Source organism: Sus scrofa, chromosome 9, assembly GCF_000003025.6.
Source record: "Sus scrofa isolate TJ Tabasco breed Duroc chromosome 9, Sscrofa11.1, whole genome shotgun sequence".
In the NCBI taxonomy this organism is placed as follows: Eukaryota; Metazoa; Chordata; class Mammalia; order Artiodactyla; family Suidae; genus Sus; species Sus scrofa.
In genome coordinates, this window is record NC_010451.4 from 20,714,265 (window position 1) to 20,731,005 (window position 16,741).

General features: G+C 48.7%; 2 protein-coding genes across 2 annotated transcripts; one reads left to right on the top strand and one right to left on the bottom strand.

Moving 5' to 3' along the window:
* Nucleotides 731-7,196, bottom strand: FZD4 (frizzled class receptor 4). The gene is given in 3 exon segments (XM_005667210.3): nt 731-4,799; nt 6,913-7,112; nt 7,115-7,196. Coding segments are annotated over 3 exon segments (1,611 nt in total). The 3' UTR covers nt 731-3,470.
* LOC106504840 (translation initiation factor IF-2-like) lies at nt 7,378-11,875 on the top strand. The gene is made up of 3 exons (XM_013979237.2): nt 7,378-7,800; nt 10,210-10,338; nt 10,524-11,875. The coding sequence occupies exons 1-2, from the start codon at nt 7,415-7,417 to the stop codon at nt 10,256-10,258; spliced, it is 435 nt and encodes a 144-aa protein (XP_013834691.1). The 5' UTR covers nt 7,378-7,414; the 3' UTR covers nt 10,259-10,338; nt 10,524-11,875.

Genomic DNA, 16,741 nt, shown 5'->3' on the forward strand with positions numbered 1-16,741 from the left:
CTCAGAGATCAGGAAACGGGTCTCCAGAGAGGAAAAAGGATATGAATCAACCGAGTAGCTCCACCAGGCGGCTTTGGCCAGTTCCACCCTCCCCATGTTCCTCTGCCCTGAGGTGTGGCCTTTATGAAGGAGGAGAAAGGAGTTTTTCAGAGAGGAGGCTGGACAGAGGAGCCCCTGGGCCCTGCTGAGGCCAGGGGATTTAATAGGAAGCTACGGTCATACCTATTTATCCCAGATTTCAGAGAAAGAGAAAGAACCCTAACCTTTTCCCCAGCAAGAAGCTGTCCTCAGATTCACCGGGTATGAGTCACTGGAAGACCTCCAGCCCTCAAGTGCCTGTCCCTGAGGTCACATGAGATGCAGGAGCTCATGTCCTTATGGCCCCTGTTCATGGTCTTCCTAGGAGATTTCCACGCCGATTGTCATGAAACAGAGCTGATGCTTTCCAGCAAAACCCCTGTAAATCAATTTGCAAGGAATCCTGGGAAGGGATGAGTGACGTGTGAAAGGGAGAAAGACCCAGAAAGAGGGTTCTGGGACGGAGACGGAGAAACAGGCGGCGGTGCGATGCAGAGGCCCCGCTCCTCCCGAAAGACCCAGGCGCGTCCCCATCCAGCTCAGTCAGGAGAACAGCGCTTACCCGCCCCACCGACAACCCCTAAGGTGCTTAACACAGGGCTTTACGTGCAGTTGGCACTTGATAAATGTGCTGATAATTCTGAGAAGTCGCTTTTTTTTTTTTTTTTTAACAGATACCAACTTAAGAGGTGACGGAGTCACTTCAAGGGAACTGGTAACTGACGCCTCAGCCACAAAGCTCCTTTCCTGAAACCGTTAACACTCTCCAGGGTCTGGAATGTGAAAGGAACAGCCGATAACCCTGTGACATCGCCAAGGCTACGCATCCAGTCTGCACCCATGGCCACTTCCGAGCAAACATACTTCCCCTGAGAAGGCGAGAGATGTACGGAAAGGACATGTTGCAACACAGCAAGCTCCAGAACTCAGGCGTCCGGGTCCACCCAAGAACTCATCATTACTAGTAGAGCACCCGTTCTGTGCCTGGCCCGCTGCTAGGTGCTGCCTTGGTCACACAGTCACGGAAACATTCCAAGAACTGCATCACGAAGCCCTACACGCCAACAGCCAGGCCAGCACCCAGCTGCCTGGTCCTCCTTCCCCTTTCCTGGGCCGGAGTCGCCGCACAACTCCCAAGACACTGGAGCGGAGCGTGAGTAAGGGCAGGCTCTGCCCCTGGGTGCAGGCTCCGGGGCCCTGGCCAGCTATGGGAACCGTCTCCAGGCAGCACAGGCCGGTCACATGCTACATTTCATAGGCGACCTGGTCTCTGATGGAGTTCAACTGGTCCTTCTGGAGATCGCTTCTCATGTTCCTGGAGCCCTGCCCCAGAGTCCAGCCAGGCTCAGCACACACAGCAGGGGCCACCCGTGCTCACTTAAGTGTCTGCACCTGAAGCCCCCAAGACTGGCCCTTCCAAAGCACGCAACACACCTCACCTGCACCTTCATCTCAGCTCGAGAAGCCAGCCCAAACAGAGAAGAGAAGGAGGCAAATGTTCCACCGGGGGCGCAAGGCCCAAACACACCAAAAAAACCCCATGCTCATTTCTAGAACTGGAACTCCTATTTGGGATTTGGGGTCCCTGGAAATACTTTTCCACAAAGAAATTTGGTAAGAGCGCTTTCCTACCTGTTTTAGAGCAGAGGGAAGGGCATGAATAAATAAATGAGTGAGTCATCGCAGAGGAGTTGCTGAAGCAAAGACAGGTATGAACTTCAAGGACAGCAACCTGCGACATCGACATCGTCCACAATTTGTCCCAGAGATGTGGTGATTAGAAGGCCTAAGGCGGGTTAGGGGAAAGGCCAGTTACAATTTTAAAAGGACTGCAACTTTGGAGAGGCCGCTAGGGGGTACCCCCTTGTGAGGCACGTAAAGCATAATTTTTAAAAGCTCTGGATACCTCCGCAAGAGGCAATTAAGACCTGTGCCGTTAGAGTTTGCAGCTCATTTCATACGGTCTACACTTTATTCCCTACGAACCAATCAAGCTTCTGGCTGGCATTCTGGAGATTCATTAAGCACCATATAAATACTCCAGGCCACACTGCCTCCAATGAAATCTTACACCGAGCCTTTGCCAATTACTAGGAAACAATTATGCACCAAGTAGTTGGATTAGCTGTCCTTAGCTCCCTCTACAAAATGGAAAAATTCTCCACAGTGGTAAGTAGACCAGACTCTGATAACATTCTTATGCTAAAGAGAGAGAGGAAAAAAAAAAAAAAAAAAAAAGGCACTATCATTCTGAGAATGCAAGCTGACCATAGTTTTAAAGTCAGTTGAGTAACTATTATGTCATGGTCCAAGAATGTGCTTTTAATTGTAATTGACACACACAAATTACACAGTTAATCTGTGTGAATGCAAAGTTGCCAAGAAACTTAACATTTTAGCTCTTCCAGACTGGCGTCTGCATAGATGCAATCACACAAAGTAAAATATATTAAGTCCCCATGGCTCAACCAATAGGTCTCTGGGGCGGGTAAGGTAAGTCGACTTGGTAAATCTCATTTTCCTCTGAATTAAGTGATTGTCAGAAAGTGAATCGCCCTTCCTTTCCCCCTCATTAGGCATGCTGCAGTGCAAAAATTCCTATAAAAATACCTATTTTGAGTCATTAACGTAAAAGGGGGAAAACAGCAGCAGCCCAGCGCAGAGCTGTTGAAATTTAAGAGGAAGAGAGAGAAGAAAAATCCACTGGATACCTTATGTGTGTTTGTACAGTACTTTTGTTTGTTCAAACAATTCTGTTTTATGACAAAGGCACTGAAAGATTCTGACACCACCTCTTGGGAGAGCAATCCAGAGTTCTAAACAGCAGATAGTGCACCGCAGAAAATGTTTATGTTAGATCAGCCAAACTATAAAACTCTTGTAACACTTCTCTGAACCCAGGGTTTCCAGTGTTTATAGATTGCTTTGCTATCTGAAAGACCCAGTTAGTATTTAAATTTTTAAAGGGTTAAAAAAGTTAATCTTTCTCCCTGCAAGTTGTCTACTCACAGCTCAAATCCCATCCTGCAGGGAAAAGCAGCATCGCCCTGGACCTCCTGGAATCTAGGCGGGACCTCCACGCTCCAAGCTGCGACCTGCTAAAGTGATCAATGTTTTGATTTTTCACAGCTTTGAAAGCCTCTAACTGGCTTTTCCATTTTGGATCATTCCAAAAGTTTGCAGCAAAATCATCTGTTTTATGATGCTGGGGGGAGAGGGGAGGGAGAGTAGCGGTGGGTTGTGGGTTGGCGGAGGGGGCGGGGGGAAGAGGTCACTGAAGTGTGGCTAGTTTGTTCAGACTGAGACTCGCTGCATGAAGCTTTTAGTAGCATTTGCACTGAAATGCTGGCATTCCCCCTTCAAAATCTGGAAAGCGTGGAGGCTAGCTAGCCTTATACCACAGTTTCGCTGCCTCTCCCAGGCTTCACCCAACCATTCCCTCGCTTTTCTCTCTTTACCTTCCCAGAATTCACCAATCTGTTGGAACACTTCTGCCACGTGTGCAGAGTTTTGGCAGACCAAATCCACATGCCTGAAGTGATGCCTACCAGCAGCGACATAAAAATTTTTAACATTTCAACCGCCATATTGGAGTCGTCTGCAGAAAACCGGAAGAGCGCCCAGTTGGAGATTTCATAGAAATAACAGGCGATCACACAGGTTGCGGGCACCGTGTACAGGACTGAGAAGACCCCAATCTTGACCATCAGCCTTTCCAACTTGTCTGTCTTTGTCCCGTCCTTCTGAAGGTTCGACCGGATCTTGAACAAGGCCACCAAGCCCGCAGCAATGAACAAAGTTCCGATCACCAGGTAAGTGAAGAGGGGCGCCACCACAAAGCCCGTGAGGGCATCGAGGTTCTGGTTCCCCACGTAGCACAGGCCCGTCAGTTCATCCGCATCCACCAGTCTCATAATCAAGATGACAATGGTTTTCACTGCAGGGATGGCCCAGGCTGCAATGTGGAAATAAGAGCTGTGCATTTCTATGGCTTCATGACCCCACTTGAGTCCCGCTGCCAAAAACCAAGTGAGTGTTAGAATAACCCACCAGATGGAACTGGCCATTCCAAAAAAGTACATCAGCAAGAAAATGATTGCACATCCTGTGTTCTTAAGTCCTTCTTGGATGAGAACAGGTTCTGCTGCCTCTTCAAAATCGCAGGATATCCTTTCCCGGCCTACGGTCAGCCTGACAATATAAGCGATGCTATAAATATTATAGCACATACTGAGAAATATGATGGGGCGCTCCGGGTAGGAAAACCTGGACGAATCGATCAGGAAGGTCAGCACGGTGAAGGCGGTGGAGATGAAGCACAGGCTGGCCCACACGGCCATCCAGATATCTGTGAACTCCTTGGCCGAGCGGCTGTACAGGCCGGCGTCGTAGCCGCACTTGAGAACGCAGTTCAGGCTCCTCTTCACCCAGATGTACTGCTCGGAGTTGGTTCCCACGGAGTGGCACTCTTCCCCGGGCTGGATGGGGGTTTTGTGAGGTAAGGGCACCTCCTCGTCCCCTGGCCCTTCCATGCACATGTGGTTGTGGTCATTCTGGGGGGGGAATTTGCTGCAGTTCAGGCTCTCCGGCCAGGCGAATCCGAATTCCTTCAGGACGGGCTCGCAGCGTCTCTTGACCGAAAGGCACATGCCACCGCAGGGGCCGATGGGGATGTTGACCTTCTCCGTGCACATTGGCACATACACCGAGCAAAGGAAGAACTGGAAAAGTCACGAAAGGAACAAAGAAAACAATGACTTCCAAGTGTGACCGAATGCTTGCACAAAACTGCCTTGAATGCTTCCAGGCCAAGGACGTGTCTAGTCTTAAACCAGCCTACAGGGAGTCCAGGACTGCTGACTCTGACCTCAAACAAGAGTGTCTAATATTCCTTCACTCACACACTTTTCTTCTTTGGGGTGTAGTAATCCTTTCTAGGAAGACATAGATAAATAACTATATAAAAGGGACCTGAGGAATGACATAACCCCTTTTTGCACAACACATAAAGAAATAAACCTTAAAAAACTGCCTTTGAGTCTCCCTCCCCTTTTAGCCACTATTTGAAAGAGCTGGACCAATGACTCAAACGACTTGGTCATTCTGGTGATGGGGTGATTTATTTTCATCCCCATTTCCTTATCACTGTAAAAATAAATGTAGATCCAGCTCTCACTCACGTTAACATTCTCTCCTTTCTCTACTTATCCCCTGTAATGATACGTGAATCAGTCTCATACTGAAACAGAAAATCTCCTAAGAGACACTCTTAAACCCCACGATGGGTTGCAGGTGGAAGTCTCCTGGATACTAAGGGTTTGTTTGGCCAGGTTTCCTCAATGAATAATAATGAAGCACAATAGGAAAATACAAATGTTCAGTCCCTGAAACTGCAATAGCAGCAGGGGAGAGTCCAGTTGCTGTCCTCAATTCCTCCAGCATTGATAAACAGTCTGCTTGGCTCCTTACAGATGTTGTCTATGAAGTCTAGGGTTACAAGTAACTATTTTCCAGCATGTAAAGGGATCCAGTCCTGTCCTTCAGAACAGCTTGGCTGCTCCCCAGGATACATGTAATTAAAAATATATATCCCTGCAAAAGCTCTTTCGCCAACAAAATTGCCACTGATGTCAGGATATGTGCTGTTTCCAAACTGAGAGCTGGAGAATCATTTTCTTAATCTTTCAGAACCTAGTTCTAAAGTCCTGAAACTTCCACAGGGACATTTCACCAGCAACAGGTCTAATCCCAACCATCTTTCTGAAACCACAGTCCAACTTTTCAAATGACCTATGTAAAATCCCTGCACCTAGTCAGTCAGCTGCCTGCCCGTTTCTTATCTCTCAGGAGTTACAGCCAGAACCGCAGATTTCTGAAGCTTTTAGCTACCCTCTGGTTTCCCCCAACTTCTCTCTTTTCTAAATTTCTAAAAAAATCATTCATAGCCTCACCAACCAAAATACAGCTAGTGTTAACATTTAAAGAAATTCCTTTTCAGTTCTTTTTTTTTTTCTTAATAAACTGGTTATTTTTGTAAGATTATAATCGCCTTGTATATGAAAATTCACTTACTATGATAGGATTGCATTGTTCTATACTATTACATAACCTTTAAAATTTTTAATGACTGCAAAAAAAAAAAAAAAAAACCCAAACCAAAAAACACCACCAAAACTTCCAATACATAGACTGCTTTCTGAAGCTTGACTGTACCATCACCTTTTCCCCAAGTGATGTCTTCTCCCTCTCCAAGTACTAAACCTGCCCTTAACCCTGAGGATAAGAAGGAACTCAACCACCGCAACCATTCCTTCCTGCACGACCTCTAAAATCCCGCAGGACAACACGAGGGGCCATATTCTACAGAAATAGTCATTAAATAACACACCCAAGAAATATGGGGGAGAAGGGAGGTCAGTGAGGAGAAGTTGCCCCGTCTCCTTATCTCTCCTTCCAAGTCTTAGCTGCAGCTGGCTGCCCTGCCGGGGACTCGCCCACCGAGCAGCGGCGGCCAGAACCCTTGGCAAAGATAACTTCAGCTCCACTGGGGATAGGGGCTTGGCCAGACACGGGTGGGCAGGGGAGAAAAACGGAAGGGCGGGGTGTAAGAGTGGGTTCTTTCGCAGGCCAGATGACTTACACAACGTTTTGGCTTCCAGTCCCTGAGAAGGGACAGAAAAGTGGGGGTGGGGATGGAAATCACTTTTCCAGGATAGTCCTACCCTTCAGCCTAGGAAGAGGACAGGGGGCTCGACCTGGCAAGAACTCCACGGAGTTAGTTTGCGGCGTCCCTGCCCGAAGGGTCCCGCCCGGGGTGGGGGTAGGGGCGCCCACCTGCAGCTGGCTGGAGCAGCCGTACTGGATGAGCGGCGTGAAAGTTGTCAGCTGCAGCTCGGCGTCCGTCTGCAGCTCGTGCCCCACCAGGTTGGGCATCTTGGTCACGTTGTAGCCCAGGTTCTGGCACATGGAGATGCGGATGGGGTCGCAGCGCCGCTCCTCCTCGTCCCCGAAGCCCCGTGCTGGCCCCAGGAGCACAGCAGCAGCAGCAGCAGCCGCAGACTGAGACCGACGCCCCCGGGCTCCCCCAGGACGCGCGGCCCTGTGCCCCGCCAGGCCATGGCCAGAGCCGGGGGCAGCGGCGGCGGGGGCTGCTTCAGCAGACACCCCCAGTTTGCACCGGGGCGCCGGCTGCCCGCGCTGCTCCCAGCTCCGGGAAAGGGAGAGTGATAAGGCGCCAAGGGCGACGAGGGGGCAGCGGCCGGCTCTCGCAGCTGCGCGCGACTGTGCGGGGTATTAGACACCTCGCGCCGGGGCCAAAGGACAGACTGCGAGGGTCATGGCTACAGAAGGCGAGCCCTCAAACCCAGTGCGGGCCGCGTCCGCTCTGCGTCTGCAAAGCCCGCCAGCACCCAGCGCCGCGCCGCTCTCTCCGCTGAAGCCCTCCGCGGCGCTGGAGGTTCGCTGGGCGGCGGCGGGGCGGGACGGACAGCGCGTATCTCCAATGGCCGAGCGCCGTGGCCAGCGAGGGGCGGGGCCCTGCCCCGGCAGGGTCAGGCCCCCGCCCGCCACCTCCCCCCACTCCATGGTCCCTCCCTCCCGCCCCGAAGCGCCCCGCCCCGCTTCCCGGCTCGCTTTCCTCCCACCCTGTTCGCGACGCTCCGGGGCCAGGCCGGGATGGAGCCGAGGCGCTCCGGCCGGGCCAGCCTGCCCCCACTCTTCCAGGTGAGAAGTGCTCCCAGATCAGTCGGCTCCTTTTCCTTTCTGTCTTCCAGCTGTCACCTCGGCCCGTGGCCGCCTTCCCATCAGGCAGCGAAACGTACACAAAGGACACGGGGTTTGGATTTGCAAAGATTAGGGCTTTAAATCCTGGCTGTGTGACCTTGAGCAAATTGCTCAGCCTCTCGGCGTCGGTCTCCTCATCCGTAAAGAGACTTGGGAGGATTAGAGATAATGCGTAAAACGCTTAGCACGGTGCCTGGTACAGCGCGACCTCTCAGCTATTTTCACTCGGAACTTGCTAGGGTTGGAGCCCGGCCCCCTCTCCCCGCCCCCAGCCTCGGCCCGACCTGCACCCCGGAGCTGCCGGGCTCCAGCCGCGAGTGTGGGAGGCGCCCCAGAGCAGCCGACCAGTCGACCAGCCGACGGTCTCGCGCTCCGATTTCCTCACCGTACGAAATGAAATTCCACAGGGGGATTCGAAAGGAAATGAGACCGGGACGCTCCGTGCTTCTCGGCCCGCCGCCCTTCCTGTCTCGGGGACACGGGTTTCTAAATAAGGTTGGGAGGGTGAGAGGGCGGGAGGGGAGAGGTTTGACCTACGCACGCGGGAGGGGGGGGGCTGAAAAGGCGCCCAACCACCAGGGCTCCCCTCCCCCAGCTTCCCGGACATCTCTCCTCTGCAGCCTGCATCTCTTTCTAACTTATTCTGCTTCTGCCAGGGTCCTGGGGATCATGTGAGCCGTGTTTGGACCCAACTTTCCCCTCTTACTCTCAGCCCTCCTTGGACGGTGCTTTGTGCTGCCCACACTCTCCACTTTGCAGTTGGGCCAGTGAAACCCTAAGCAGGTGAATTCCTAAACCATTTACTCCTGGCAGAACTGTGGTCAAGGCACTGTCCTCTCTGAGCCTCAAACCGGCCATCTGTAAAATAAGGAAGTTCATATCTATGACACACAATTGCTTTTGGAGTTAAATGAGATAAAGCGTGTAAATCCTTTATCACACTGACTGGCACATAGTTAGTGCCAAATAACTTGGTTATTGTTCTTGTCGTGGGACAGCCTCCTGCCTTCCAGTCTGGTACCAAAGACCACTCCTGCAGCCCAGGTCTGAGCTGAGGATCTGGATTAAGAGCTTTCTACTCTCTTCCTGAGATTTTTTCTTTTTTTTTTTTTTTTCTTTTGTCCAACACACCGTTTTCCAGGGGCTTCATGACAAGGATCAAGTTTTTGTGTGTTTATATCTTCCCATTTCAGCCAAGTCTGGCATATGGCAGAGGCTGGATGGAAGTTAGAAGGACCTCTGTACAACTCATATGGAGCTCAAATTATGTCTTGTAGTTTTAATTTTATTTTATATTATACCAACTGGACCTGGCTGAGGGCAAGAATCGAATCAACTTTTTTTCATATTTGGCTCTGTGCCTGTTACAGTTTTGGGCCCATATAGGCTGCATTGTCTCCAGTCATCATTATAACCTTCCAGGGAAGGAGACTCTCTTATCCCCTTAAAGAAATGAAGAAACCGAGGCTAGAACCAATGCGATTGTTAGGAAACGAAAGACCAACCAAACAGAGGCCCAAAGGAGACTGACCTTTCAGAAAGAGAGGGCAGGATTATTTTCCCAGTAAATCCAGCTGGAGATCTTTATACTGAGCAGTAGGGTTGAATCTTCTGTATGTCTGTGCAGAGTAATGCATGAAACTGAGCCCATTGGCCTACAGAGATGAGTAAGTGACTAGATGAATGAAAGGAACTCACAGGAGGAGACAAAGAACAGACAGACAACTGTCACTGGATGTGATAAGTGCACACAGAGAGATATGTAGGTAAATTGTGGTAGAGGCAGCTAAGTTTGGAGGGCTACTCAAAGGGGGATGACCAGCAGAACTCTGAGCTTCTTGACAAAGCAGACCTGTGTGCAGTTGGTACTTCTACACCAGAGTACTTGCAGGGAGGGGAGGGGGCATAGCCTTGTGCTAAAGGTATGTGTACATGGTTTATTAAATAATGAATTCCATGGTGTCAAGGAGCAGGAGCTGTCCCTTGCACAGGGCCTGGCACCCAGAGAGAACCCATTAGTATTGGGTGAAGGAATACTATTGTCAAATCAATAATAACTCATATTCTACCTTTACTCTGGCCAGATATTGTATTACATGCACTGCAGGCATCATGTCACTTATTTCACGCAACAGCTTGTGATAACTGTTGTTCCCACTGTACCAGGGGGACAGTAAAAGAGTTTACGCCACTTGCCCAGGAACGTATGGTTAGTGACAGAGAAGGACTCCGACGATGGATATCTGCCTGGCCCCGAATTCTGTGCATGGCATTGCTCTCGAAGGGGAGGTTGCCTAATCCCTAGTTAGAGATGACCCTTTTGTGATTTGGACATTTTTTTTTCCCCAGCGCCCTGGCATCTCCGCCTCAGCCTGCTAGAAACGACTGTCTCCTTTGAGAACACTTGAAAAAGCCCTTTGCCCATCAGAAGCTTTTCCTGTCAACAGCTTTTCTTTCCCGGCATGGAACTCATCGCAGGTATTTTCCAAAAAAGAAAGCCAGGGGAATCACATTTCAGTCTGAATGTGGAAAGAAAACAAAGCCCACGACTTAGAGCTAAGTCTGAATGGCCTGGAGCCCCTCAGCCTCCCTCTCCCAGAGCGGTTTACACAGTCGCCAATCTGCTCCCGGTGACAGGCATGGCATGTTTGTCTTTGTTGCAGAAAACACTTCCCCAAGGGAGTTCCAGACAGAAGGCTATCCACCCTGTCCCATGCAGAGCGTGTAGGAGAGGCGCAAAAGATAGGGACTGGGCAACAGACCTTCTATTAACCTAAAGGACAGGCCATGGGCCCCTGGTGGCTCTGGTCTTGGTGCCTGGGCAGCTACCTCCATCCACTCTCTGAGTAATAAAGATGCAGCCACTTTGGAGCGGCAACAAACATGACTTCAGCAGGCTGTCGGGCGGTTGGAGGGCTCTCCATTTGCATCTAATGAGAGGCTGGGTTCTAATTAACTCCTGTGATGTGTTAATTTTTCAACCTGACATTTTCTGCTCTAATAGATTCTTGTAATGGTTCCTAAATTAAAGGCTGCATTTGAAGACTAACGTTTAGGTTAAAATCCACCACCTAGGGGGAGGGGGGAGAGCCCATAAACATCCTTTCCCTCCTAAGGGAAACCTCTCATTTGCAGTTCTTTGCTAACCCAATTAAGTGCTGAAGTAGTCACCCTAGAGCCTGCTTTTTATTTCCTGCGAAACAATCCAACTAATCCATATTCAGTAGCTTCCAAGAAAAGTCTTATTCCAACCACTCATGAAGAAACCAGCTTCTTTGAATCTGGACAGAACATTTAAAACTCACAAAGAGCTGTCTTGATAGAAAATGCAAGAAAGTGGTTCATTCTTACCCTGTTTGGTTTTGGAGGGGAAAATGCACTGTGACTAAAACCTCATAAGGGTTAGGAGTTTACTGTGGGACAACAGAAGCCTGGGGAAAAGCCATGCCCCATGCCATCAGTTTATAGATAGTCCGGGTGCTGCTGCTTCTCCTGCATTCAAACTAGTTATAAAACAAGAACATGTATGCTGAGTAAAGCAGAAGGGAACAGTAATCTTGGTCAAAGTTGAGGAATCACAGGCCCCAAGTGGTTAAGAAATGGCAGAGCCAACCTCTCTTCTTATTCATGGTACCATTAGCCAAGAGCGAAGAATTAAGTCACCACAGAGCTCTTGGACATCAAGGAATCGAAGCCCTGTTTGTCCTTCCAAGCACAAGGTGGTACAGAGGACACTCATACTTGGCAGGAGTGATGGTCTAATGTACAGAGCGGCACCTAAGAACCTTTGCAGGGGGCAAAAAAATAATGCAAACATTTTGTACCTCCACAACCTCGTTCCATTTCAGTTTTTATCAGTCAAGCCACTAGCAAATGTTTAGTGATGTTTAGTTCAAATAACCATTGTGGACATGTCACTGAGCTGGGTACTGGGTGACATGCAGATAAAAAAAGGGGGATCTCTGCCTTCAAGGAGCTTACAGTCACATTGGAGGAGATTAAGACATGAGACCAAGGGTGAAACAAGCTTGTTAAGTGCTTTTTCTTGAGCGCCCTTTCTGTGGTATGTTTGGTCTCTTTGTTTTTGTTTTGTTTTGTTTTCAATCTCCTTTACAACCCTCTGAGGTCAGAGGCTGTGTCTTCACCATTGTGCTGCTGAACAGCAACGAAAAACCCTATCTGATCCAAAGAATGAGCTCAGTAGCTCTTGTTGAGTAAATAAATGAATGATTCAGGCTTTGAGTGCTCTAATTCTTCAGAAAAAGAGAGTCTTCATTATGTGCTGGGTATAAATGACAACCAAAATACAACTTAACTGGTCCCAGAATGATGGTCGTCTATTCTATAAGCCACTCCTGCAAGACAGCTTTTGGCTTTCTTCTGAACTTGGTTGTTTTGCCAACCATTTTTTTTTTTCCTTTTCTATTTTGCTGTGCTGATTCTTAAACCTTTTAAGGTAGGAAAGTGTCTTAGCCCAAAGTGTTACTTGATTCAGAAATCTGTTTCTCTACTTCATGAATCAGCCCAAAACATTTTCCTATCACTATTCGTTAGCTAGCTGACCACTCCTCTCATTATTGTCAGCGAAAGCTCTTAGGAATCATATATATCACAAGACAGGCGGTAAGCAGGGGTTCTCAAGCCAAGGAATTATAAGTCAGGGGATCACATTTGTAGAAAGAATTGGAATGTGAGCTTAGCTGTGGACTGTGAATGCGTTTCCAAGAGATCCAGGGACGCATATAGAAGGAAGGCACCTGAAATAATATTCTCATAGGCATTGCTCTCATCAGTTGACATAAGTGAGAAATGAACAGGATAAAAATGATGCTAAATAATTACCAAAAGGTGAAATGGCCACCTGCTGTGATAACATGAACTAGCCTAGACAGAGTCCCAGCTGGTGGTTTTAAAACATAGCCTTAATTTCTTCGACATTCTTCCCATTAAAGGGCAGGGTATATGTTCCCTTCCCTTGAATCTGGAAGGGCTTGCTTGTAACCAAAAGAGTATGGTGTCAGTGACAGGTAGTGACTTCCAAAGCTACATCATAAAAAGGCGATGTGTGTATCCTCACATAGCAGAAGGGACAAGGGGACTCTCTGGGGTCTCTCTTATAAAAAGGACAGTAATCTTATTCATGAGGCTCTGCCTTCATGACCTGATCGTCTCCCTGAAGTCCCTATTTCCAATGGGGACACACTGGGGATTTCAACATGGATTTTCAGAGAACACAAACATTCAGTCTGTTGCAATGCCTGTAGGTTTAGATTGGTTTGTTACTTGGCAATATAGAACCACAACAGAATTAACCAAATATCAAAGGAGAGCATGGCTCAGCTAGTGAAAGAATGGCTGTCACCTAAAGATGGATAAACCGACTTTAGATCCTTTCTGGGGGAGAAGTATAGTATTGTTTTCAGCTGCACGAGGGACAGTTGTGTCATGTTAAGTGGAGGCATGGTTTTGCTGTTATTTTTATTTAGAAGTTAAGTATGGTTAAAAGAAGGGTATGTGACTGCCAGGTTGACAAAGAGTGGACTCTGGTAGCTTTGTGCTGTGTCCATTTAGCTGCAGTGGAAGTATAGTTCCCAGAATTCCCTTCCTTGCATGGTTCTAGATTGGGATTGATCACAAGAGAAATTGGCCCGAGACTGGGGAGGTGGAAGTGAAGCAGGACTTTGTGCTCAGAAAGTCAGTGTTGAGTGCCTGGCCCAATGGCATTTCATGCATGTTGTCTCTAACTGCTGGCTCCTTGCTGACATGGGCCAGAATCTGGACCCACACCATCTCCTTCAGCCTCTCTGGGTCCTGGGCCAGGCGCATGCGTAGTTCTGTGACCAAGGACCCTTGCTTCTGCAGGTTGCCTGCATCATCAAGATGAGAGGTGGTTAGAGATAGATGTGGGATCCAGTTTGTCTGATATGCCCTTGACTTCCCAAAATTTGTGCCCAGCTTTCCCTCTTGATTGCAGGGCTGGCTGATCTGTAATGACTTCAGGCCCAGCACCCACACTGGACTGCCACAGTTTGAGAGGGGTTGATACTTATTATAAATTATTGATTCTACCTCACTCAGAGTGACCCTACGTCTTCAATCATCCCTGACTGATAGATCCCATAAAAAAGATTAATAGGAGTTCCCACTGTGGTGCAATGGGATCAGTGGTGTCTCTGAAGTTCCAGGATGAAGTTTGATCCCTGGCCCGGCACAGTTGGTTAAAGGATCTGGCATTGCCACAGCTATGGCTTGGATCTGATCCCCGACCTGGAAACTCCATATGCCATGGGGTTGCAAAAAAAAAAAAAAAAAAAAAAGATTCCTAGAATGTTAGCTCTGGCAGGTGCCTCTGAGTTCACCTGGTCCATTTCTCATTTCTGAATGGGGAAACTGAGGTCCCAAAGGGCGACTTGTGCCACATAAAAAAAGAGTGACTGAACCAGTTTGCTAACTTGCTCTGTGACCCAAATATTTGCCAAATTCTCTTTGACTTATGGAATTGCAACAGGCCTGCTACACCAGATCCTATTATCTGTACAAACACCTGATTGAACCCCTTCTGTCATTCTCTCCACTAGGTATTTTACAGAGATGACCTCACTTAAAACACTTGCCCTCCAGAATATATCCTCAACCTGAATTACCTCTCTCAGTCTCCACCCCCAGCAAATGAGCCTCATCAACCCTAACTCACTCAAGGTCTCCTAACAGACCTGCTGCTTCCACCGTGGCTCATGGGCAGTCTCTTCTCTACACAGCATCTTTACAAATCAGCTTCCACAATCAGCTTCCTCTCCAGCTGAAAGCCTTGCGGCGGTTTCCCATTGCTGTTGGAATAAAACTCTCATGCCCACACCTACACGGTCCTGTAAGATCAGGCCCCATCTCCCCTCCCCTTCAGTCACACTCAATGCCTTGCCCACCACGCTCCAGCTCCAGTGACCTTCCTTCTTTCCCCCAGACACACCGGCCAGTTCCTGCCGTAGAGGCTTTGCCAGCTCCTCAGCCTACAAGGCTGCTCTCCCCCAACTTCCCATGGCTGCTCCTTCCTGACAAGTGTCATTTCCTCTGCAAGCTCTTCCCTGAACACTCATGTCTCAGCCTTCCCTTCCATCCCTCACTCCTTACTCTGTTTCATTTCCTTCACAGCACTTATCCATGCCTATCACTGTCTTGGTTATTTACCTGCTTGCTTATTAACTCTGTCTCTCTCCTAACGAGAACGACTCTCCATGAGGACAGGGTCTTAACTGTCTTATTCACAAATACATCCCTGGTGCCTAGTTTGTGCTCAGTAAATATTTGTTAAATGAACAAACCTGTAGAGTACCTACTGTATTCTCCCCATTTTATCTTTTTTATTTTTTTATGTTTGTGTCTTTTTTTTTTTGTCTTTTCTAGGGCCACACCCATGGCATATGGAGGTTCCCAGGCTAGGGGTCTAATTGGAGCTGTAGCCGCCAGCCTACTCCACAGCCACAGCAACACCAGATCTGAGCCACGTCTGTGACCTACACCACAGCTCATGGCAACCCCGGATCCTTAACCCACTGAGCGAGGCCAGGGATTGAACCCGCAACCTCATGGTTCCTAGTCAGATTTGTTAACCACTGAGCCATGATTGGAACTCCTCCCATTTTATAGATGAGGAAACAGGGTCCCTGAGAGAATCTTTGATAGTCAGCTACCTTCTAGTCTAGTCATGATTGTAAGTTAACCGTTTATTGAGTCTTTCCTGTGTGCACTGATGAGGTAACTGAAATTGCTCCCCCAAGAAGCCCTCATTGATCACATCCAGGTGCCTGCATTTTTATCTGGTTTGCCTTCAGCAGCCCTCAGTTTTTCAGTTTCAAGTATTTGACTGCCTTAGTTTTTCTCCATTATCTCTTTCGCCTTCAAGAAACCATACCATTCCTATCCTAAAGCAAGAAGAGACACATTTAAAGAAAACAGTTTTCATACACATGCAAAGAAATAGTAGTAGCTGATAGCATCTGTTAGACTGCTAGAGACCTGGAAGGAATCTTTTAGATCATCGGGTGCAGAACTCAATAGATGAAGCATCTAAGACTCTTTGGAGGGGAAATGACTTATCGAAGACAGCACTCAAAACAGCTCTCCTTTACCCTGCCTCCAGGACTCTTGGATTCTTTCTGTCATATCAGCCATCTTCCTTCCACCTCCTTCCTGGAGAAACCGGGATTCCTATGGAGACGAGGCTGTGGGGAAGCAGCAGCAGACCCATTTCTCAGACCTGAGGCTTCAGATTGCATATACAGGGAGCTAGGGTATAGATTGCTCTGTAAAACCACGCCTTTTCTCCTTTTCAGTAAGACTGCCTCATGTGACCAGTCATGCACTAAGAACAATTAGACTCCTCCCCTCCCCCCTGCCCCCAGCCTGCCCTTGAGGGTGGCCCATTACTCCGCCACCTCAGCCAACCCACCTCTCCTTCCTCCTCGTCCATACATTATGTTTCAGAAAAGTTGTCTCGAATGACTTCCTCATTTCTGCTGCTGTGACTGTGTAAGCCCCCCTTGCGGGTCGATGAAGTCTAAATTATTGCCTCCCTTGGAGTTCCCATCGTGGCTCAGTGGTTAATGAATCGATAGGAACCATGAGGTTGCGGGTTCAATCCCTGACCTTGCTCAGTGGGTTAAGGATTCGGCGTTGCCATGAGCTGTGGTGTAGGTTGCAGACCTGGCTTGGATCTGGCGTTGCTGTGGCTCTGGCGTAGGCCGGTGGCTACAGCTCCGATTAGACCCCAGCCTAGGAACTTCCACATGCTGCGGGAGCGGCCCTGAAAAAAAAAAAAAAAAAAAAAATTATTCCCTCCCTGTGAGGCCTGAGCAGTGGGAGTGGCTCAGAGAATGGAAGGGGT

Coding starts and splice junctions, on each gene's coding strand:
- LOC106504840 (XM_013979237.2), top strand. CDS start 7,415: ATGGCTACAGAAGGCGAGCCCTCAAACCCAGTGCGGGCCGCGTCCGCT. Junction 7,801..10,209: donor GCCTGCCCCCACTCTTCCAG/GTGAGAAGTGCT, acceptor TTTTTTCCCCAG/CGCCCTGGCATCTCCGCCTC.